General features: G+C 39.3%; 1 protein-coding gene across 1 annotated transcript; it reads right to left on the bottom strand.

The window, feature by feature from the left end:
• Positions 1–7,133: 7,133 nt before the first annotated feature.
• On the bottom strand, positions 7,134–23,132 carry sts (steroid sulfatase (microsomal), isozyme S). Its single transcript, XM_017699118.1, has 10 exons — positions 23,044–23,132; positions 22,446–22,592; positions 19,420–19,541; positions 18,342–18,464; positions 16,870–17,284; positions 13,938–14,074; positions 12,490–12,627; positions 10,896–11,055; positions 9,084–9,205; positions 7,134–7,885 (listed from the first exon to the last, which is right to left on the bottom strand). Exons 2-10 carry the CDS (start codon positions 22,589–22,591, stop codon positions 7,491–7,493), a joined length of 1,758 nt encoding a protein of 585 aa, XP_017554607.1. The 5' UTR covers position 22,592; positions 23,044–23,132; the 3' UTR covers positions 7,134–7,490.
• Positions 23,133–24,174: the final 1,042 nt, after the last annotated feature.

Raw genomic sequence — 24,174 nt, 5'->3', positions numbered from 1 at the left:
CCACACAGGAAGGTACTATTTGGGTGGTGGATCATTCTCAGCACTGCAGCGACGCTGATGTGGTGGTGGTGTGTGTTGTTCTGGTACGAGTGGATCAGACACAATAGTGCTGCTGGAGAAACAGATGGACTACAGTCTGTAATTGTAGAACCACCAAGTGCACCTACACTACGTATATTGCCAAAAGTATTCAGTCACCCATCCAAACCATTGAATTGAAATGCAGACTGCCCATTGGTGAAAGAATGGGTCGCTCTCAGGAGCTCAGTGAATTCCAGCGTGGTACCGTGATAGGATGCCACCTGTGCAACAAGTCCAGTTGTGAAATTTCCTCACTACTAAATATTCCACAGTCAACTGTTATAAGTGGTATTATAACAAAGTGGAAGTGACTGGAAATGACAGCAACTCAGCCACGAAGTGGTCGGCCACGTAAAATGACAGCGGGGTCAACGGATGCTGAGGCGCATAGTGCACAGAGGTCACCAACTTTCTGCAGAGTCAATCACTACAGACTACAATCACTACTACGGTTTAGTGTTATTGGTCATCTCATGCAGAATTCTTTAACTCAGCATTAAACCTCTGCCAATCTGGTAACAACAGCTAACTGGAAAAAACATTTCACAACAGCCAACCCCCCCCCAAAAAAACATCCTAAAGCAGTTGTAGCTTTTAAACGTTCCTACTATCTCTTTTCCAGTCTTCAAACCAGAAAATCTCTACAGTCTATTGCAGCAATGCTGTAGAAGTTGAATAAGCATGTTTACAACAGTGATTTTTCATTTTTGTCCAGCGTCTCTTAAAGAAAAACCCCAAGCCAAAGATGAAGAATCACGGTGCTTTTTTTCATGTTTCACATGTTAAACCAATACGCGCATGGCAGAGACTAGATATAATGATTTTGTCAAACCTCCATGGATAAGAAACAACTGTAGAAGCACAGGCTGCTGTAGACTATGATGGAAAGCATTGTGTATCCCGGATTTGCGTGTGCCTCTGAGAAATCATTGGGGTGGGGAGAGCTTCAGGGACCAAGCTCAAGCGTCCTAAGGCCTTACATAAATCATCCAAACTCAAAAAGGAAAAGTTCAGAGGAATATTCCCACTCTTTCAAGTCCTCTTTCTTTCTTTGTGACTGAGGAAAGGCAGTGGTGTGCTGGTAAAAGCAGGGATGCTGGTTTGAATACTTGTCCAAGGGTGCCAAGGGACATGGATAGTAGCACATTCGGAACTCTAGGTTGCTCCTTGAGGGTTTGCAGCCACAGGATTAAGCACATGATATGCAGAGTTGCTTTTCAAACCTAGATATCTAGGCCACCATACTGTCTGGACAGATTGCACCGCAGCAAAAAGCGAGAGATTCACATACAACATTCAATTCATTTTCTTCAAATAAGTCATACAATCACATGTAAGGATTTACCAATGTCTTCCTTTGCGGTGCAGATAAAGCACAGGCCAGAAGACACTGTCACTGTATTATGGGCCATTTCACCTGCCCACTGTAGTCTAAATATGACATATAGCATCAGGAACGTGTGGGTTCATCTCTGGAGAAACCACAGTGCTTGTGAATCTTCTGAAACTGACGCTAAAAATGTCATAACAGTGCTGCAGGGTTATGGTTATGGTTGCAAAAAGGTTTTAGAATACTTTTCCGTTTTACTGCAGCTTTACATCATGAGGCCTGAATTATAAAAAATTAATGTCAAGATATGTATTGCTCTAACAGCAGGGCTGGTTAATGCTGGAAGGAAGTTAATGAACCACCATTGTGTTTAAGGAGCATTTAAGGAGGTTTTTTTTTTTTTATGTCTTTAGAATCAGTGGTTTAAGGTGAGAAAATGATAGGGCCTGGGTGATTTCTATAATTAGCGTTTTCCTTAAAAACATAAAACAAAAGTAATGTCACCGCAACATTATTTTTCACTCATATATCTTTTAAAATATGAACATTAAAAAAAATCCTTAAGGGAAATCACATAATATTTAATAATAACACTTTTTTTGGTCACAAGAGTGTAATGGCTGAGGTTTAGAAACGGGCAGAATTTCCCACTGGTGTAAGCAGGGCTGCTTAAACTCCTCCTCATGAAAACCACACAACCATATTCTGTGGAAATATTTTGACATGGCAGCTCTCGCATCATGATTCCTCTCTGCCACTGTGGAGTCTAATCATACATCTGTTTCCGGTCATGATTTTTGCAGTGCTATTGGATGAATCATATATATCACAGCCGTCAATCAACAACTCTGGAAGGAACCTCAAAAAGGCATTGGCAGATACGCATGTGCCTGACTTTCTGTCGACTTAAATGCATTTATAAATAAAAGCAACAAAGCTAGCACACACCTGAATTAAACTCATTACCTGGTCTATATGTAAAGGCATTTTTATGGCAGTAGATGAGCTATAACTAAACACTGACTCATGTTCTTCAATAGTAATTATGTGTGTATTTTGCACTCTTCCCTGCTTAGGTGGCAAACTATCCTTTTTACCAAAGGTAAAAAAAAAGCTTTACGGGTAAATATATAACTGAGCGCTGATTATTTTAATTGAGTGGTTTTGTTCTATGTATGATAGCATTCTTAGGCTGCATGGGTGCTACAACTACAGAAGCATAAACAAAGCAAAATATAGATTCAATCTCAGGGGCATTCATGGGCTGGAGGTTAGGGATCTGGCCCTGTGACCGGAAGGTTGCCGGTTCAATCCCCAGCGCCGACAGTCCATGACTGAGGTGTCCTTGAGCAAGACACCTAACCCCCAATTGCTCCCCGGGCACCGTGGATAGGGCTGCCCACCGCTCCGGGCAAGTGTGCTCACTGCCCCCTAGTGTGTGTGTTCACTAGTGTGTATGTGGTGTTTCACTTGCATGGATGGGTTAAATGCGGAGATGGAATTTCCCCGGTTGTGGGATCAAAATTATATCACTTAAACTTAAATGGCTGCCACCTCCGTTATGCATGAAGTAACGGCCTCTACACACAAACAGTGCATTATATGTCAAAATGAAAGCCATATACACTATATTCAGTCAAAGCTGCACAATGTTTAGCACATTATTTGGGTGTAGACGCTGTAGTTTTATAATCTATGCAGGCACATTATATAGGGAGTAGAGAGCAATGAGATTCACCCATAGGCATGTTCTCATGCATCATTCAGGTTAGAGCACATTTGTTCTCATGCTAAGCCAAAACCTATTCAATGTTACTATCCTTTTGGCTTAGCATGAGGACAAATGTGCTCTAACCTGAATGATTTCACCCACCGTATAATGAGTACTAAACTAGGATAGAGAATAAGGCTTCTTATATGCTGGTTTCAGCATTAAACATTGGTTATAGTGAGCTAACATAAAAAAATCTGGCAATATAGTGCAATGTCGTAAAGACAGGCATACAAGGGTACCTAATGCATTGTACTTGTGTGACAGGGGTGTGTATCTGCAGGGAGGTAGATTGGGTATCAACAGTTTTAAACATATAAACACTTGGATTAGTGAGCTCCTGCTTGTGTGGGTTCATGGAGATTTGTGTGGCCTTCCACACCCCCCACCCCCCCTGCTGGAGAAACTTTAGGAAAAGAGTGAGTTCCAAGGTTATAGTGGAGAGCTCTGGAATTCAGCTACAGATGTCTGTGGGAAAACACGAAGTATTATGTTTTTAGAATTTTCGAACTCATCTGAACCGCTGGGACAATTACACTGCACAGAAAATGCTCAGACTTTTACTCAGACAGCAGAGACAGTGAGGAATTTTCAATATTAATGTATTATTACTAATAAAGTACATATTAATAATTAATATAAACCAACGTATGTACAAAATCTTTAATATTATGCAGCAAGCTGTTTAAAATGAAGTTCATCCTTTGTAGTTCTCCTTCAGTTCTCTTAGCCTACATGGTGATTATGGCATCGGAAGCATCGTCATTAGCACATCTTTACACACAGCACTTAGCTTAAAATGCACATCGTGATAAATAGCGCAAAATAAAACTAGTGAGACATTAAGCAGAATAACTCACTATCTGTTGAGTCACATCATTTCCAATGTTTATAAAGTTTTTGAGAGATTAATTTGCTGATGTTAGCAATATGGTTTAGTCATAGGGATCAGGCCTGCTTTAATGCTGACATTTAGTACTACACTAACAATCCTACCTGCTAAAATTGCTTCATTAACTTTACAGGCCTGCTTCCTAGACATAGGTTAAGCCTGGTCACGGACCAAGTTGAAGTGTCAATATTCTTTTTAGTCTTGGCTAAACCTTAATAGTTAGTTAAATCCTAAATAGTTAGTCTACAGGAAAATGGGAATACCAGAGCATCTCATTATTGTAATCTGGAATGGAATTTCTACACCGACCTTAGTCCTGGAGGATCCACCTTCCTGCAGAAGCTAGGTCCAACCACAATCTGCCACACCTGCTCCAGCAAATTAGCTTCTTCACAAGTCCTTGACTGGCTGATCAGATGATTTAGTGTTAGGTATGGGGGGAAACAGCATGATAGGTGAAGGCTGGAGATAAACTCTGCAGGAAAGTAGATCTCCAGAGAAGACTTGGTCCCAATTTCTATACACTGAGGAACATGACTATTTCTACATTGGCAAAGGAGTTAGACAAGGCTAGCATACCCGTTCAGCCTTTATGCACAACAAATGACAGAAACAGGACTGGAGAAAGACAATTGAGGATTCAGGATTGGCGGAAGAATCATCAATAACTTTCAATATGTAGATGATTCAACACAGTGAAGAGACAAGAAAAATATTCTGAAAGGACCTTGGATGGCAAAGAAAACAAATGAATGCGTCATTGAACAAGTGGAGTCTCTTACTAAAAGCGCAGATAACCAAACTGAATTTTATTTTGGACGTGTTCTCAGAAGAACCTATTCAATGGAAAAGACCTTTTCGATTCTAAGAGTTGAAGGTTAAGGAGGAAAAAGTAGGGTCTAAAGACCCAAACAGAAGACAGGATACTGTAGAGAAACACTGCCCATATTCTTGCCAGGAGCCACACCTATCATGATGGCACTTAATAATAAACCTTATTCTAGATCTAGAAGCTCTCTCTCTCTCCAATGTGTATTTTGGTTAAATGCGTTTTCTTCTGTTTTGCTACATAAGTACTGTCCATGGTAATCGATCTTGTGCTTTTGAGAAGAAAGAGAGATTAGGATGAAGAAAGTTGGAGTAGTCTTTCATCCAGAGGCATCACACTATATTGCTGGTATGAATTTTTTATCCTATCCATTCAGTCACATAAAACGAGAGACACAGCTTCACATAACTTACAGTCCTACTGAGTCTACCTGAGTCACAATCACTGCAATAAAAAGAAACTTTAATTAACCTGTGCTTCTTGTTGATTGATTGCTTTAATTCTGTGCCGATTAGAACTGAACCAATCAGGCTGCTTTCTGCAAGCACTGACAAACTATCACAGGATTGTGCGTGCAAATTAAATGCACTGTGCGTGTCGTCTTGATACCAGCACAGGCATCAGGGAGTGACTGCTATGAAACAAAAGAATGAAGCACCATAAAACGATAATGGATTTCTTCAAAACAACAAGTAAAATTAGCAACTGTGACAACCAACACTGACAGGCAAATTATTTTATAAGATGAGGAAACATCAGCTAAAGTGGGACGAACAATCTTCGTACTGCATTGCTGCTGGAGTGACAGAAAGCTGCCTGTCATTCAGAAGTGATTTTCACTGCCTTTGCATCATCACTGTAGCCGTGGTTGTAATCTGAAATCAGCCTGATTCCACCAAGGGTGAGAGCAACAAGTTGGAGGTTTTCTGTACATAAGAACAAAGAACTTCTGTAAGCCCATGTTCCACATTTTTCTTGTATTTTACTGTTTTCCCTGAGGTCCACTTATGAAGTTTCTGTGGTTTTGTATACCATAAAGAGTCATTCAAGAGAATTCATTTTTATGTGGCCATTATTTAAAGTCTCTTTAACGTATAGGCTGGCTTTACACAGTAAACTGTGCTGTGAAGTGATGGTTATACAAAGCAAATCTGCATGTGACACATTCAATTACAGCTCTACATTAGCAAATTGGCAGCTTATGTTTCTTTAATACATTTAATATTAACGTTTTTAATAATAACATTTTTGCTATAAAGTCACCCTGTAATTGACTAATTTGCAGCATTTTTGCATCTTTGAATTTGTTTTCAGCGGTCATTGCTGTTCTTTCATTTCTATACCTACATTATCTTTACATCTTTTTTCACATATTGTGGCTGACCAAAGAATTTCCATTTTTGACGATTTTTACTGAATGTGCATGATTTCAAAACATTAGCTGTCCTTTACATAGTGTGAAAATTTCATGATGAATGGACCAATAGAAATGCTCTAAAATCACTTTACATGAACTTACATTGAAAGGTAAGAGTGTTTTTGCTATCTTCTCTTCTCCTGTAAAATGACCATTTTGGAGATACTTGTTTTTCTTTTGACAGTAATGATATCCATCTGTGGTTCTTTACTATATATTTCTCACGGTAGGACTTGATGTCTCACTCATCCTATTCTAGAAACACTGCACATTAATCGAGGAGCAAATCTCAGTCTCCTGTTCTGTAATAGTTTTCATCAACTGGATCCCAAAGTAATCTGAGCTCTGTGTAAAATGAGGGGGCCTTGAGAGAGGAGAAATGAATCTAGCTATGTAAATTACATTAGCAGCGGCTTTACAAAGAAAAAACAGCGGCACAAGCAAACGTTTAAACAGCTGTTAGTATCAGCAGGCTAGTTAATGCAGGTGATAACAGAAATGTTAGCTTTAAGAAAGTCACATTTGTTTTTTTGCAATTTCTTGGGAAACTGACAAAAAAGTAAACTACCAATGTTACACGAAATCATTAAGAAGGATCTCTGATTCAGCCATCCAGATTCAGCCATCCAGTGTTTTATTTTCTTGCCCATCGATCTGATAAAATCAGCAATTGAAAGTGCAGCATGGTGTTTTTGGATGCTTAATTTTCATATGTGGTCTGTGAGTGAAGGGTGTTTTGAAACTTTACCAGTTTAGTTTTTATTTAGTTTTTCATTATATGGGCCTTTTAAAAGTCTTGGTTGGACAAAGAAAAACAATATACACTGTTTTTAATACAAAACTATATTTCATTATTTAACAAGAAGCACCATCGAGAACATAGAAAAAGTGTGACACCATTTAAAGCCACTAAGCAGTTGCTTGCCAAAGCACAGAACACGCCAAAGACCACCCTTCAGGGGCTTCTTATTTAAAAACATTTAGTTCATTCAGTGAAGTGTGATTAAATGTTTTGTTGCTCTGTACAGGATTTTGCAAATAACTTTCCAATTACCTTACATTCCTTACTACAAACCTTAGCACAAACTGTCCCTCTTGACATGAGCTTTTATAAGTTCCCCCTGATGCTGGTGCAACTGAAGAAATTAGGCATCTTTACAAACCTTCCTTTTAGTTGCTATGTATTTCCACCTCTGTGTTCAGAGACCCTTTCTGGTGGTCTTGTTCACACCTGCACAGCTGGCTGAGAGAGGAGCAGCATGGCTGGAGCCAGGGCTTCCACAGCAAATGGCCAACTGAGAGCTGATCCACCACAGGCTTTATGCCCTGGCTGTGGACCCTCGCTGCCTCCACCATCACCTCCACAATGGAGGTGAAGTTAGGCTCAGTTGTCGGGGTCAGTGGTGTGCTTTCGGACAGGTCCCTGGAGAGATCGTAAAGCAGCGGAGGGTCGTGATGGGTGACGTAGCCTTCAGTGCAGAAGCAGGCGTGCGTGTGAAAGCAGGCTGTTCCATTTTTGGGGTAAAAGTCTGGAGTGAAGAAAAAGGCTTTCCAGACAGAGGTACCTGGTAGAAATGGGAACAGAAGCAGCCGATTTCAGACTAAAATGTCTCGGTCATTGTTCTACCTAAAAACACAAACATCAGGAAGTCAGGAATTGCACTTTTTTCAAAATTTCTGCATAATGCAGTCATTACCATGCAAGCAAAGGCAAAGTCATTCAGAGTGGAGTAACTTGCAGAGTCAGAATTGTTCAGTGATAGGAACCAGTCGCCAGAAGCATTTCATGCCTTTAGAAGGCACCTCAACTGTAACTTGAAATGGTTATGAATATTCTGACATTTAATTTTTTAACAAAAGTTTTGGGTTAAGCTTTTGGACTAACATGTATTTTTGTTAATTAACTCATGATTGAGTGAATCGTGCTTTTAGAGGTTCATTACTATTTTGTCCATTAGCTATACTACGCATAAAAAACTCATGTAGTAGTCATTTTGGATAGCAAACATGACAATATGTGTGTTGTTGACATGATGACCCCTGGGTATCACCAGCACTGTAAAGAAATCACATCAAACCACCATAGCTCAGATTTAATTATGCAGAAATGTAGAAAAAAAAATGGTAGAATTCCTGTTTAACTGTTAAAGTAAGTCATTTTTGCACCATTATTACAGTATTACTCCTAACTGTAATATATTTTAATTCTTCTTGAAAACATGATGAACAGCCTCTTTACTGTGGTGTTTTGGGGATTTCAATAACAAAACTCTGCTGCAGCTTCTATCTTGCATTAAAATTCTTAAATAATGTGACGCACCAGCCTACTGACTTCTGACATAACAGTTCCTCTGTCCGAAGTACAAGAAAATTGTCTGTGATAATTTACTGTATGCTACAAATGTTGGTAGATAGAAATTAGGTTAAAATTGCTGGACTATTCCTTTAACATTAGTAAAGAAGGCCATGGCTTTTTCTCAAGTAAAAAAAATATACAAATTAATAAACAAACAGTGAGCAAATAATAGGCAAATCTGTTGATTGTTGTATTTGAGACTACATTTGTTAAGTCACAAAGAACAACTGAGCATGGACAAGTACAACTAAGGAGGCATAAGTGTTGTTTTAAATACATAAACATAAATGCATAATTCAAAGAAGATATTAAAGAATAAATAGACAAATATTAAAAAAATCCCATTTTGTAATAATCACTTAATTCTTAAGAAAACTGATTATATGTGCACGCATTGTGAGGCTCACTATTAGCAGGGTGCCATCTCACAGCATTCAGATGGGCATTGCAGTAATGGAAGAGGAACTCGTGTTCAGAACGCTCCACGCCACCCTGCAGCAAAGGCATGAGGTCACGGCCATCGATCTGCCTAAAACAGGGAGAGAGGGAGAGGGAGAGAGAGATATTGGGTATTTCCAGCAGTGTGGGTGCTGGAATTCTATATTGTACTGTATACAAGCACTCTGTACTAAAGATCAAAGCATCTGACTCCTGAACCATGACCTCCTCCTCACTTTACCAGCCTCCTCAGTTACCAGAGTTTACTTTTTAGACCTAGCAAAACTTTAATGCAGCACTCTGACTACAGATTTGCGGTTGCTACTCTTTAAGGCTGTAAAAATGCAGCTGCCAATACAGCTGGATATATTTTGTAACGTAAGAGTGGATTATAAGATATTACAATAATACTCAATGATGCAGGGCTTTTTTTGCCCAAATAAATTGTTTGGATTTTTTTAAAACAGAAAAATCCAAACAAGTAAGCAAAGATACTAAGAAAAATGCTTGTTTTACTGTTTTCATTGCCTATATTGCACTGAATAGTAACGTATATTAAAAAATATTTTGAATAATACCAAAATATCAAATTCAATCAGGTAAAATAAGGTTATTTTATTAGGCAAGTAAAAATAATGCTCCAGTCGCAGCGAGATTTTCATCAATGGCTTAAAACAGCCCTGTATGTTCATTTTTGTGATACACATAGGTAACTAAAACATAACTGCAGTGAATGTAATTTGCTGGCTGCTTCAAAAAGGATAGCTAATACACAGTACGGCAGAAAGGCCACCCTTTCATTTATTCAAACTCCAGCCAAAACAGCTGTTAAGCACAAGATGTGCAGCAGGAAACATATTTAACAGAAAATTACAGAGAAGCCTCCAACATGAGATTAGATTGCATTAGGAAGGGGAGGGTCAAGGGGAAAATAAGTGGGGGAAAAAAATTAAGGCAGGACTTCAAAACATGACTAAAGTTATGGAGAAAATGGGTCCTAACAAGACCTGGTAGACCACCCTAACAGATAAACAGTACGTAAAGCTTTCATTTTTGAGAGAGAGGAAAAAAATAAAGCTTCACTCTGACTTCAGATCTGAATAATTCCACAGGTGTTTCTGTCCATCCTTCCACTGTGAGAAAATAACGGGAAAGGATGTGTAGCTGGCAAGAAGCCCTTACTCAGCAAAGGAATGTGTTTGGGATTAGTTGGATCGTGAGAAACAAAAACTGCAACCAACTTCTAAGACTGTTAAGGCTTCTGGTGAAGCTCCTGATTTCTGCTTTTGGCCTGACACTGAAAAATATTTTACTTAATGGTCATTTTGACAGGAAATTTAGTCTTTTTCACAGTATGGTATTAAATCTAATTACAGAGTAAGTTTGTTTTCTAGAAACAAGGAAATGCTTTCTGTTTAATGTGTTCAGTACTATATAAGGTTTCCTTTGGTGTAATCGTAAAGAATGGAAGGAAACAGTCCAGTCCAATCAAAACAAGCCATAGAGTATCAGTAACTCAGTGAGCATGAGGTCACTGACTTTCTTAATGGTACACTGAACATCATCTGATACTGGGCTACTGTGATACATATTACTGTAAAGGAAAACACTGTGATATTGAATTTTATCAATACCACGTGGCACTTGCTTAAATTCTGTTTTTCAGAATCAAATGAGTCAAACACCACAGAGAATATGATATACCACAGTGACCCAGATTTGTACAAGCTGTCATTCTGAGTGACAGATGACAACTGAGCTGCTGGGTGGCGGAGGCTCACCTGTCATTGGGAATACTAGCTCCTGCTAAATTCACCACACTAGGGAAGACGTCCATGTTACTGGTGGGTTCGTCAATAACCTTTCCTGCAGGTAGTTGCCCAGGCCAGTGGAAGATGCCCGGGACTCGAATGCCTCCTTCCCAGTTGGTTGACTTCCCTGCTACTCAAAAAAAGAAGAAACACAGTTAGCATTTGGAGCTAATTACATGAAAAGGGCATTTTCAAACTTTGATATTTATTAAAATATTCATTTCAAGAACTCACGAACACTCTTATAGGACACTTGGCATTTCAAGCAAAATATTTAATTAAACATGGAACACATCCCCTCCCACATGCACACAGAAAGAGAGAGAGCGCTTGCATTTTCCCATCTTTTTCAGCTTGGTGATTACAAAAATTAGGATATGTAAAAACAAAAACACATCTTTCTACTCTGGCCCTGAAAACTTAGGAACAAAATAAATGACGTGAAGTTAAAAATAAGTGAATGATGAAGCTATATAACTACACAATACAAATGACTGTAAATAGTACATTTTCAGATTATTTATTTATTTATATTATTTTTGTTCTTAAAATTCTTGAAATATAAAAAAAAAACTAAAATAAATGTTAACACACACTATATTGCCAAAAGTATTTGCTCATCTGCCTTCACATGCATATGAAATTGAGTGAGATCCTATTCTTAGCCCATAGGGTTTAATATGATGTCGGCCCACCCTTTGCAGCTACAACAGCTTCAACTCTTCTGGAAAGGCTTGCCACAAGGTTTAGGAGTGTTTTTATAGGAATTTTTGACTATTCTTCCAGAAGCGCATTTGTGAGGTCAGACACTGATGTTGGACGAGAAGGTCTCCACTCTAATTCATCCCAAAGGTGTTCTATCTGGTGTTCTCTTACAGAGAAGCGTGATTCGTCACTCCAGAGAACACGTCTCCACTGCTGTAGAGTCCAGTGGTGGCACTTTACACCACTGCATTTGATGCTTTGCAATGCGCTTGGTGATGTAAGGCTTGGATGCAGCTGCTCGTTCATGGAAACCCATTCCATGAAGCTCTTTACGCTGTTCTTGAGCTAATCTGAAGGCCACATGAGGTTTGGAGGTCTGTAGCTCTGCAGAAAGTTGGCAACGTCTGTGCACTATGCGCCTCAGCATCTGCTGACCCCGCTCTGTCATTTTATCACTTTGTGGCTGAGTTGCTGTCGTTCCCAATCGCTTCCACTTTGTTATAATACCACTGACAGTTGACTGTGGAATATTTAGTAGTGAGGAAATTTCACGACTGAACTTGTTGCACAGGTGGCATCCTATCACAGTACCATGCTGGAATTCACCGAGCTCCTGAGAGCGACCCATTCTTTCACTAATGTTTGTAGAAGCAGTCTGGTATTGGTTTTATACACTTGTGGCTACACTGTGGAACACTTGAATTCAATGATTTGGATGGGTGAGTGAATACATCTGGCAATATAATGTAACACAAAAGTATTACTATGACAACTCATTCTAAATATTTGGAGAGTGTATTACACACGTTTTTATATATACATGTTCTATTCACTGCTTACTTGCCTCAGACATACTTACCTTTATAGATGCCACTGTGGCCTCTGTGCACCTCCCCATGGACTGATATCTCCTCTAAGTGTGGACCCTGGTCTGAGGTCAGGTAAACCAGTGTCTTCTCTTTCAGTTTCAGGCGTTCCAATGTCTTGATTATTTGACCTAAGGCAGCAAAAACAGAACATTTATTCTATTCCAGAATGTTCAAATTAACAAGTAAATGTAGCCCAGCTATGTCAAACTACCCACAGTCAGCATGTGTTATCAATTTCAAATGCGTGTTTGATCACACTGAGCTCGGACGTAGGTTGCTGGGAAATGCATTTTTGTTATTTTAAAACCTCCTGTGTTTTGCTGAGCTACAACATAGTCCACCTCATTAACATACACTCTTAGCAAGGGTTCTTTTAGTTGAACACTTTTTGGTTCTATACAGAGGGGTTCTTTAACTATACACAACTTGTTTTCCTTCATAGAGAAGAACCACTGGACCACAGAAAGACCAATTTATGCATTCAAATGAATGATTTGTGCCATTGCCTCTACTAAAGAATCCTTGAAGAACCCATTTGATTAACCTCAAAAAGATTTAACTACATAACATGCCATAAACATATTATGGAACATGTTATATGCTGTTATGAGTTGTCATGACAGATTTTGTTCATGTCACATGCTAATTTTTTTCTCAGCTTAATGGTTCTAGTTAGTTTTCATGCCATCAACCATTACAGCATCTGTCATGAGAATTAACAGTAATGGTAACATAACACTGTTATATTACTGAACAACGTTATGTAGCAGGCTTGAAGTAAAGTATTACCAATTTTTCCTTTGTTCATTGGCAATGATTGTGTGCAAAATGGTTTTGAAACAGCAGAGCAGACTGAAAATCTGAGGTAAAACAGAGTCTGCAAGCTTCTGAACAAAGCCAGAATTACTACTACTGTCACTGGGCCAGAATAAAGGAAATAATTTAGAAATTACATATTAATTTAGACATGTACTATGACCTGGGTGGAAGTGTGAGAAGGATAGTGTTCCAGAACTGTTTGTAATGAAAACAAAATTTTTTGTACTTCCCACACAACGCAGTTAAGAAACTGATTGGGTCTTGGACGAATCCAGCATGGATCTAGCTCTATGGAGACCTTCCTTTGGCAGCCAGCTTGCTGCTGTGGTAACCACTTGGAATTCAACTAACATGCTCCATTATTTAAATCATTTCTATCATTATGGTCTGTGAATGCACCACATGCTCATATAAGACTACAAGATTTATCTGTTATATAAAGCGAAGACTATTATGCTGCTGCCGTTGTCACGGTGACCTTCATAATGAATGCCCATTTGCTCATAACGCTTTTACTGCAAACAAAGAATAGTGCTGGTTCCTCCACTTCGCACACAGAACAAAAGTCTTCTGACATTTTCCATCAAAAGTTTTGATGTGTAATGTCCACAATCAGTACCTACAGTCCAGTCCACTTCCATGACTGTGTCGCCATAGAGACCGAAGAGGCTTTTGCCACGGAAGCGTGGAGAGGCGAAGAGAGCCGTGTGGACTTGGAGGAAAGAGAAGAAGAGCAAGAAGGGTCTGTCTGAGTTCCTGACGGAAAAAAAAAAAGTTTTAAAATTAAAATGAAAGATTCAACTGTAGGAATCTTTCCGTTGAAGTTACACAGCATTGTATCATCACTGCTGACATGTTCTTTTCAGAAAATTTTCTACTGTTTTCATAGTAGTAATAAGCCTTTGTCGGCTATCTTACCTACAGCACACACCTTATGGCAAACATCCCTGCCAGCAAAGCAAACAGATAAGAAACGGCAAACAACTAACAGCTACCCATCACTATACATAAAAAATTACATTCTTCCTAATCTATCAAAGTAAATAATAATGTATTCTATCCAGAATATATTAAATATGCAAGCATTTAAAGTGACAAATGGTTTGACTTGTACAACCCCAATTCCCAAGAAATTGGGACACTGTGGGACAAAAAAGAATGCAATGATTTGCAAATCCCATAGACCCATATTTTATTCACCATAGAACACAAAACACATATCAGATGTTGAAAGTGAGACATTTTACCATTTCATTAAGTCATTTAGAACTTGACGGCAGAAAGAAATCTCAAAAAAGTTGGGACACTGTAAATATCTGGGAAGTGAAGAGACCATTTGCTGGAGTTTTGAGAGAGGAATGCTGTCCCTTTCTTGTCTGATGTAGGACTCTACTCAGTCTTCTGCTCAACAGTCCAGAGTCGTCTTGGCCGGATTTTTCGTTTCATGATGAGCCAAACGTTTTCTATTGGTGAAAGGTCTGGACTGCAGACAGGTCAGTTCAGCACCCAGACTCTTCTTAAGTGAAGCCACACTGTTGTGAAGAATGCAGAATGTGGCTTGTCATTGTCTTGCTGAAACGTGCAAGGCCTTTGCTGGAAGAGACGCTGTCTGGATGGCAGCATATGTTGCCAAAACCTGTATATTTCATTCAGCATTAATGGTGCCATCACAGATATAAATGACATCCATGCCATAAGCACTTATGCTCCCCTGTACCATCACGGATTCAGGCTTTTGAAATGTGTGCTAATAACAAGCTGGGAGGTCTTTAGCCTGGAGGATGCGTACCCATTATATCCAAAAAACAATTTCACATTTTGATTCATTGGACCACAGAACACTTATGAAGTCCATCTTAAATGACCTCAGGCCCAGAAAGGTTGGCAGCATTTCTGGACGCTGTATATATATATGGTTTCTTCTTTGTATGATACAGCTTTAACTTGCAATTGTGCAAGTTAACTGTGTTCACAGACAATGATTTCTGGAAGTGTTTCTGAGCCCATGTAATGATTTCCAGTACAGAATCATGCCCGTTTTCAATGCAGTGCCACCTGAGGGCCCGAAGATCACGAGCATCCAATACTGACCATCAGCCTTGTCCCTTGCGTACAGGGATTTCTCCAGATTCTCTGAATCCTCTCTGATATTATGTAATGGTGGGAAATCCAAAGTCTTCACACATTGAGTACCATTTTTCGGAAACTGTTCCACAATTTTTAGATGCAGTTTTTCGCAATTGGTGAACCTCTGCCCATCTGTGCACTGCTGCCATCAAGTTCTAAATGAGTTGATATTTTTCATGAAATGTTAAACTGTCTCACTTTCAACATCTGATATGTGTTTTATGTTCTACTGTGAATAAAATATGGGTCTATGAGATTTCCAGCACAGCATCCCAACTTTTTTGGAATTGGGGTTGTATATTATATTTAAGCAGGGATGTCCCAATGAAATGTTTTTGCCCCAAATCTGATCTTAGCACTTTAATATGGAGTACCCATCGATGCCAAATCTGATCTGATATTAGTATTTCCATGGATAAAACAGATGCATGCATACTGCCTTTGTGCTTATGTTGCCATGATAGAATCCTTGAAAAAAAAACATATGCTACAGGTGTAACAAATTAGCGAGTAATAAAACAATAATTCTATCACAGTTTATTTGGCTAGTGAGGGCGACATGCAGTCCAAGTTCAGATCATTCATAATTGAGCTAAAGAGAGTGGGGCAGAGGATCATGGAGCTAGAGGCTCTTCTGAACACAAGAGAGACCACCCTAGAAGCAGATCAGCAGGTACCCTGCTAAGCTGGTGCAGCCTGTTCACTGCAAGGCAGTGGGAAACTGGTCACTTCAACTCTGCTGCATGCGGCTCTCAGTCTGCAGTTTAAAAGGTCACTGACTAGAGTGAAATTCACCCTGATGCCACGGCAGCATTGTCCCCCTCCTCATCTGCTGCAAGACCTCACCACAACAACCAGTTTCAAGACGCTAAGTTCCCTGGTTTTAGCATCAAGAACCATCAAATGCTCTCACAATTAGCAGAGACTTGATCATAGTAAAATCAACTGAGCAGTACATAGAGGATAAGTGTCACTTTACTTATATATCCGAGGTGACTCATCAACTTGGTTCTGCCTCCTTGGTATAGCAACCACTTACCACAAATTTCGCAATAAGCATTTTTCTTATCATCCAATAACTGTGCATGCACTCATATTTTTCACCAAGACCAGATAGCTTAACTGGTAGTGAAGACATTACCAGGTTTTATCTTCTACTTTAAAACAGTTCCCAATCACAAACATTCACACCATTTGTTAATATTTAAGAATGTGCCACACTGTTGCACATTATGGAAACGGTCCATGCCACCTCTCTGACAGTTCTCTACCTAGAGCACAATGTGTTAAAAAAAGCTTTACAATTTGAGCTTAATATATCAGATAGTAATCCATTAAGATTTGACTTAATAAGCCAATCAAATCGGGACATCCCTATTTTCAATAAGTTTTGCATTGAGTTAGTAAAAAATTAGCACTCAGACCTCTCCAGAAACTCGACTGCTTCACTGGTCATCCTCTGCGTTAGATTTTCTGACACATATGGCTGCTCCACAACCTCCTCCCCTCTCATCAGGAAGCAGTTAAAGTTGGGGAAGGTGAGGACAAACAAGCCAAACAAAGCCAATGCCACGATCAATAATGCCACCAGGCCCAGCGCTAGCCTTCGGGATACGGCTATAACTCCAGTAGCATGGAGGAAGAAAAAGGTGGCCAAGGTAGCAACCAGTGTGCCGTAGGGGATGTGGGCATGGACGTTATAAAAAACAGAGCCGTGGCCTGGCTGGCAGTCCCGCAGGTTAGTCAAGGGGATTCCATAAAAGTGGTCGAAGCCGTGTGCTTTCGGGTGGTGGCAGTGGTCACTGCTATGTTCACAGTTCAGGCCCAAGTGCCATTTGCCTGTAGGGAAATTAGAAAGTGTTTAAACAAAGGCAAAAAACACTTAAACCTTAAAAGGCTTTTTATCTAAAGTGTATTATCTAGTATCTGCTATTAATTATTCAACACTTGAAAATAAAGGTTCCAAAAAGTGATGGCAAAGAATGACTACATTTGGTTCTCTAAAATATGGGTTTGCAACTTTTTTGCAATCAGGGAACTCTGTCTGATTTTGATATCTTCAATAAAGGTTTCGATTATCCTTGATTACCGAGTTAGACTCTTAACTACGTGGCAGCTTTAAAAATTGTCTATGCTTCCTATCTACTTTAAATAACCAGTTCAACAGGCATTATGCATTAAAGATTAAGCAGCCTAGTGGACACTGTGGCATGTCTCATATCTGTTGGTTGAAGTTTATACTGGCTTTGACAAAGCTTAAATGCGAGTGATAGTAGGCTACCTCAGTTTGGCACGTGCAATGCAGGAAACGTGATCACTGCTGTGGTCTTGCCTTTTAAAAAATAATAAAACTGCAGATCTTTAGGACATTCGTCACAGACTCCACTTTGAGAACCAGTGTCCTAAAGAACCTTTTGAAGAAAGGTTTGGTTCTTTGAAGAAGCATTTCGGAAACGAGATGTGCAAATGTGAAGAGACTTTTAAAAGGCTTTACAGGTTTTTACAAAACCTCCACATGAGGACCGTTTAGAAAGCTATCATTTTAAGAGATTATTATGATTCATTATTACAGCAAGGAACTGAAGTCTGGACCTGACAAGTTCATGGAAGTTAAGGAAAAATAAAAAGTCAATGATGCCTGAATGAATGCATTTGCACAATAATATGTGCACATCATTTGCATGATACAAATGGTTCTTGCTGTCTACTTATTATTACAAATATTCTCTCTGAAGAAAAACATGAACATTACAACTTTCTGAGCTTGAATGCCTACCCTTAGGCTAAATAAAAGAACACATCAAATGATTTGTAATGTTCCAAACCAAATGAATATGGCACATTAAAATGTCTTTTGTAAATGAATGTTTCGTATGATGTATGGTATGCTCGATACCAATTAGAGCAGTCATGTAGCCCTGCTCTTTGAGGATCCTGGCGAATGTGAATTCCTCTTGAGGAAGCCCACCAGAAGCTGCAGAGATGATATATACCCCAACATGTCTATGCGCAGCCATTCCTGTAACGAAGTGACACAAACAAACCAGATGATTTAACAGTTGAATGCATTAGCTGAATGAGTCCCAATCCGGAGCTCCTGCTATTGGCCTGACAAGTAAGACAGGCAACAGTAATTAAACAGCTAATACTAAGACTGCTTTACAAGAGTAGGCTTGCCAGAAAAAAAATAAAGGAAAGGAAACATATCATGGAAGACTGAATTTTACTTTTTAAGAAGAGTTTGATATAGTATGTTAATACTACTATCACAGTCTACCGCAGTCTATATTTTGAAAATAAACCTGTTTGGAATCAACTGTTTTTGAGATGTCACAAAAAACCCAACACATTTACACATATCTGTCTATTCATATTACAGAAGTGTAGCCTTGCCCATTCTCACTGACATTGGGGGTGTTCCAGCTGCTTTCTGAATAAGGCACAATACACTGCAGCAAATCAGAAAAGAGGCCATTGACATATCAATTTTAAGGGGCACAGCAACAAAACAACTGTTAAATGCAAAGGATTAAAAAGAAGAGGCTGCAAAATTTTCATGAAAGAATTGTTTTTGCACATAAAATTTTATAAATCAACCCCAGTATGAAGAAATATAGCATATGGGCCCTTTAATGTCAAACAAATGTATTTATACAGAATTAGATGTCATTAAAAAAGGCAGTCAAACATCTTTTCAACATTTACTATATCTAGGTTTGGCTTCCCAGTGAAAGGAAAATGTAGCCCATAACTAGGCTTAATCCCTGTCCAGGAAAAATGACCTCTAGTCCGTCTTCTAACAGATAAGCTACAATAATAGAAAGACAGAGGGAGCTCCAATGTTCTGGTCTCTTCAGCATCACCGAGCTCAACACTCTCAACACCACATGAACATTCTGCTTATTACCCAGACTCTAAATTCTAAATTACACCCTTTCAGTAAAGTGCATTTCTGAGAGTTTCTGGCTGCTGACCTGACCGTATGGGGTATCTGCCCGTGAGGAAGGCTGCCCTGCTGGGAGTGCAGAGGGGGGAGGCAGCGAGGTGCTGGGTCAGCTTCACCCCATCCCGTGCCAGCATGTCAATGTGGGGCGTCCTGCAGTGAAAATCACAAGATACAGTGCTTACAAGAGCTACCAGCAGAGCTGCTGCAGTCAGGCAGATTAAGGGAAACTGCGTCTTCTACTCTGAACTGAATGATCACTGTCTTGTGTACGACTGTATTCAGTGATAATATTCATAATATAACAGTCCATAACACACATCACAGCTTTTATGATTATTTGTGGTGCGGGTGATAATTTAGTATTGATTTAAATCATAGTTCATTATGTTATTGAGAAATGTTGCCGCTTTTCCACCATTCGGGTGTTTGTGGACACAAATCCGTGATCCTGCATGTTGTCATCATTCTCACTGCCAACTGAACGGTCCTGTATCTGAGTGCTGAATTTTGTTACCCTTCTTAGTGGGGTATCAAGCATGCCAAGCCAGAATTTGTGGTTGGAGCTACAAAACAGTGCAGTGGTCAATTACCATGAGTCATCACTTAGAAACTAACCAAAATTGCTGTCATCACATAAAAATGCAGAGTAAACAGTGAAGCCACAATTAGGTGACTAATGTGTAAAAGAAAGTCATTCAGCGGTTTGATATGACTTGATAAAAGCTCTATTCTCAAATAGAACAGAATAGTTAACAATGGCGAACCAGACGGCTGAGGAGTTAAATGCCAATAAAAGCTACCTCACGAAGTGAAATGATGAAATGACCACGAATACAGTGCCTGGTGTGTGAGATGTCAAAATCATTCATAGTGGAGAGGTTCATGCAGGTCATTATACAGCAAAATAGTATACAAAGAATATACAAGAAAATGTTTAGTTATTCTGATTTGCACAGTTCAAGTTGAGGCATGGATTAAATGCAATTAATCAGATCTAATTATGTTTTCTTCTTAATGAGGCATGCAGATGGTCACTGTTCAAGTAATAACAATTTTATGCTCTGAAAAGTATGTTGTGATGTAATACCTACATCCAGACATGCATTTATTATTGTAGTATGTATTGTATGACTGTATGCAGTTTTGGACGTAGTCAATGTGGCAAAATTCATCACAATAACAATAAATAGTCATATTGCCCATCACTGGTTCTTTTCTGTGCTGTGCTGCACTGGCTGGTGGAAAAATTCCTTAAACACTGAATACCAAAATGTAACACTTGTAGTTGAACAATTTCAATTTCAGTATGCCATTCAGTATCTCATATCACATTCAGTGGATGTCTTTTTATGTCATCCTATCCCTGTACACATCTGGAGATAAAAGATTTTGATTCTGAAGGAGGATTTTGTGACTAATCAGGTATACCTAAGCATTTATCTCCTTTCTTTACCAAATATTAAAGACAAAAAACACAGCATTACATCAAATCAGACTTAATTCAGAACTGCATCTCATGCAGTGATTTTCTCTGTACCATCTCAAACATTAATCCTTATCATATGAGCTACATTACATCTCATTTCCATCTAATGCATACAGAACAGTGTCAAATGCATAATCACCCAATACATATGCATCCACAAATGTACAATTTATCAATCTTCACTGCACCCACACAACGTTTTCCTCTTTCTTTGTAACTCCCTCTTGTATCCTGCAATGCAGACACCAGTGACCCTGCCTTACTACCAAGGACCAGCTACTATGAAAGCTGGACGATGCACTTTTAACTGCAAATCTTCCTTCTTGCTACTGGAAGCTCTCAGCATTGTATCTTTAGACTTCATGCTCCTTTTTTCACAACTGCTGATAGAATGGATCTCCATCAGAAACTTTATTATTATAAATTATATTACAACCTTTTACACCAAATTAAAACTAAGGCAAAGCACATGGCCTTTACAGTTTTATTTCTCTTAATTTGAAGCTTAGGGTAAAGAAAGGCGTTCTTTCTCTTAAACTACAACAAAAACCTAAACTACAGATGAAAGGTGGGCAATTGACATGATTGTTGAAACTGCTAAAATGTTGTTATTGTATCACATGTATCACTGGTATTTCTAAAACACTCAACAACTGCATGGATCATAAAAGGACAGATTTTTATCAGCTTTTTTTAACTGTTTAATTTTGATTCTAATCCTTCTTAAAGTGGAATTCCTCAAATTTGTTAATGTACCAGCTGAGATTCCTATACAGTGGTGGTGAGAGGAACCAGAGATCATGATGTCTACAATGTAAATACAGCCATTTCACTTACAATCCATCAGAATCAGTGAATCTTCATGTAACTTCTGAGTTTTACATGTCCTGCTGATATTGGTAAATATATATTACCAAAAAAAAAAATCAGGGACTATTTTGCCTCAGAAGACCCTACATGTACCTCTCTACCATGAATGCATTTTAACACTGTTGTAAAACAATGCCTCAGGCATGGACCAGCCTATTTCTAACCATTTCATGTAACTGCTTTCTGTAAGGTAACTTTAAGAGATATTAAATTCTTTGAAGTTAAGGATCTTCTCACCAGAACGGTGAACAATTCTGACTGAGAATACTGTACGTTTCATATACAAACATAGTCTACTGTCCATTCATTTTATTTTTGTTGAAATATATAAAACCATTTAATTTCTTTTTGAACAACGAGGGCATACAGTCAGAATGTTCCCACGGTCAAAACTGAGCTCTCATTTTACATTGATTTTTGATTCAGATTCAAGAATTCACACGTACTATATGAAAACCTCTCAAAGCAAAAGCACTTGATTAAACCGCAGACTTCATCCTTGATCATCGTTCCTGCCTAGGGTTATAACTTCTGACCACACGGTTGATCTGATTTGAGAGCCTGATGGTTGTCCTTTGAGGCTGCTCTTTGAGTTCCAGACAGAGATCATGCTTTGTACAGCTGAGCTACCATGTATGAAAAAGCCTCAGTTGCAAAAGGTCTGAAATGAAAGCTGACAGTGACGCCAAGCAGCCTACTTCAGAGTTGTGTTTCCATAGCACCCAAGGTCTCCTATTCCCAAATCATCCACCATTATCAGGACGAAATTAGGCTTCGAAACACCCTGAGCCAAAGGCGCAGGGAGCAGCCAGCCGAGGAAGAGCAGGATCCAGGGAGATTTCATTCTACGGGAGTCAAAAAAGGAGAAAAGACAAGCCTCATCAAAGCCTCATTCTTTGTCAACATTCTTCCTTGCTATACACGTATTAGTGCCATGGGAACTATAGTAACAGGGGCGGTTTATATCACGGTCTCTGATAACCCAGAGCTAGACAGATACAGCCGATAGCCAATACTGATGTTCTGTAGTTTAATCTGCATCGATAAAACACAGATTTTATACTGCAACAGAAACAGAGAAACTGAGAAATGACATATCAGTCAGTAAAGCCCAGTGGGCAGTATGGCTAAACATTTATATCACGATATAATCAGAATTATTGATGGTTTTGGTATATGTGTACTTTACTACTTTACTGTGTGTGTGTGTGTGTGTATGCCCCATTTTAACGCTCCTAAATTCACTGTATAGCCTTAAAGTACGTTTCATTAACGCCCTAACGTGGCGTGTTATACCTTTGAACCCTCGCGTTAGTGAGGAGCAGTCGGTTTGAGCTCTGCTGAAATGGCGGAGCAGCTTCGGGCCAAACTTCACCAACTGAACTTCAGCGACGCCGTCGAGTTCAAAACAGGGAAGCCGAGTGTCACGTGCTCCGCGCACGACATTCTGATTGGACAGGCGATTCGGTTGGCTGTCCAATCACCATCGGGTTACCTGCATTAAAATGAAGCTCGCCACACGAGGGAAGCGCCGCGTTTCTAACAGCGTTCAAAAGCGCGGCGTCTCCGGCTTCCAGCAAAATAACAAAACTCTACCGCTTCACACGCTTCAGCTGGTGTGTAAGAAGCTGTGAACTATGGAGAAACCTTCAGATGTATCCAGCATAATCAACTGATCTGTAGATGATCGTCCAAAGACTGAAAAAGCTGTAGAACTGAGTTATCCAGTCTAGTACCAGAAACGTGGTACTAAAGCTCAGGCTAACTGTTATTAATAGATAATTACGCTACACTCTTTAATAACCGTTCTTCTATAGGTTCTTTAGTAAAGACAGTGGACGTACAGTACATAGAACCATGCACACTCAGAGAACCATTTGCATGCTTTAGACTGATGGAGAACCCTACACTATGCCAATAAGAGTCCTTGGGCAAGACTCCTAACACTACCTTCGCCTACATAGGTAAAAAAAAAAATTGTCGTAATTGTGATGAAAAAATGTCATAAATGTAAATGGAGAACGTGTTGTATACGGAACCTTTTTGAAAATGGTTCTGTACAGCACCAAAAAGGGTTCTTCTATTCTATTCTATTCTATTCTATTCTATACGATGCCACGTTTATAACAATAGCAGAGCCCTTTTGGTGCTATATGGACACGAACGTCTAACTCTTGGGCTGTCTAAGCCTCTGTGGAGTACCACCCTCCACTCCCCCCACCTCGCCCACAGTGCTACAATATTTATATGATAGCTCCTTGATATTCCCACACGTGTCCAAACTTACTGAAATATTGGACAACATATTTCGAAACCCCCTCTAACGTCTAGCTTATGGCGTTTCAATGTGCACTGTATGTATTATTGTTGAATAGACATAAGGCTTTCAGTCTTGAAATGTTTGACGTCATTGGGAAACCCCATTAG

Source organism: Pygocentrus nattereri, chromosome 12, assembly GCF_015220715.1.
Source record: "Pygocentrus nattereri isolate fPygNat1 chromosome 12, fPygNat1.pri, whole genome shotgun sequence".
In the NCBI taxonomy this organism is placed as follows: domain Eukaryota; kingdom Metazoa; phylum Chordata; class Actinopteri; order Characiformes; family Serrasalmidae; genus Pygocentrus; species Pygocentrus nattereri.
This window is presented reverse-complemented; position numbering and strand designations above follow the sequence as displayed.

What these genes read in the sequence shown, in the direction of transcription:
- sts (XM_017699118.1), bottom strand. Translation starts at nt 22,591, where the DNA reads ATGAAATCTCCCTGGATCCTGCTCTTCCTCGGCTGGCTGCTCCCTGCG. An exon ending in CCACAGTGGCATCTATAAAG is followed by an intron (nt 11,056 to 12,489) that starts GTAAGTATGTCT and finishes TTTTTTGAGTAG; the next exon opens with CAGGGAAGTCAACCAACTGG. An exon ending in GCTAGTATTCCCAATGACAG is followed by an intron (nt 9,206 to 10,895) that starts GTGAGCCTCCGC and finishes TCCCTGTTTTAG; the next exon opens with GCAGATCGATGGCCGTGACC.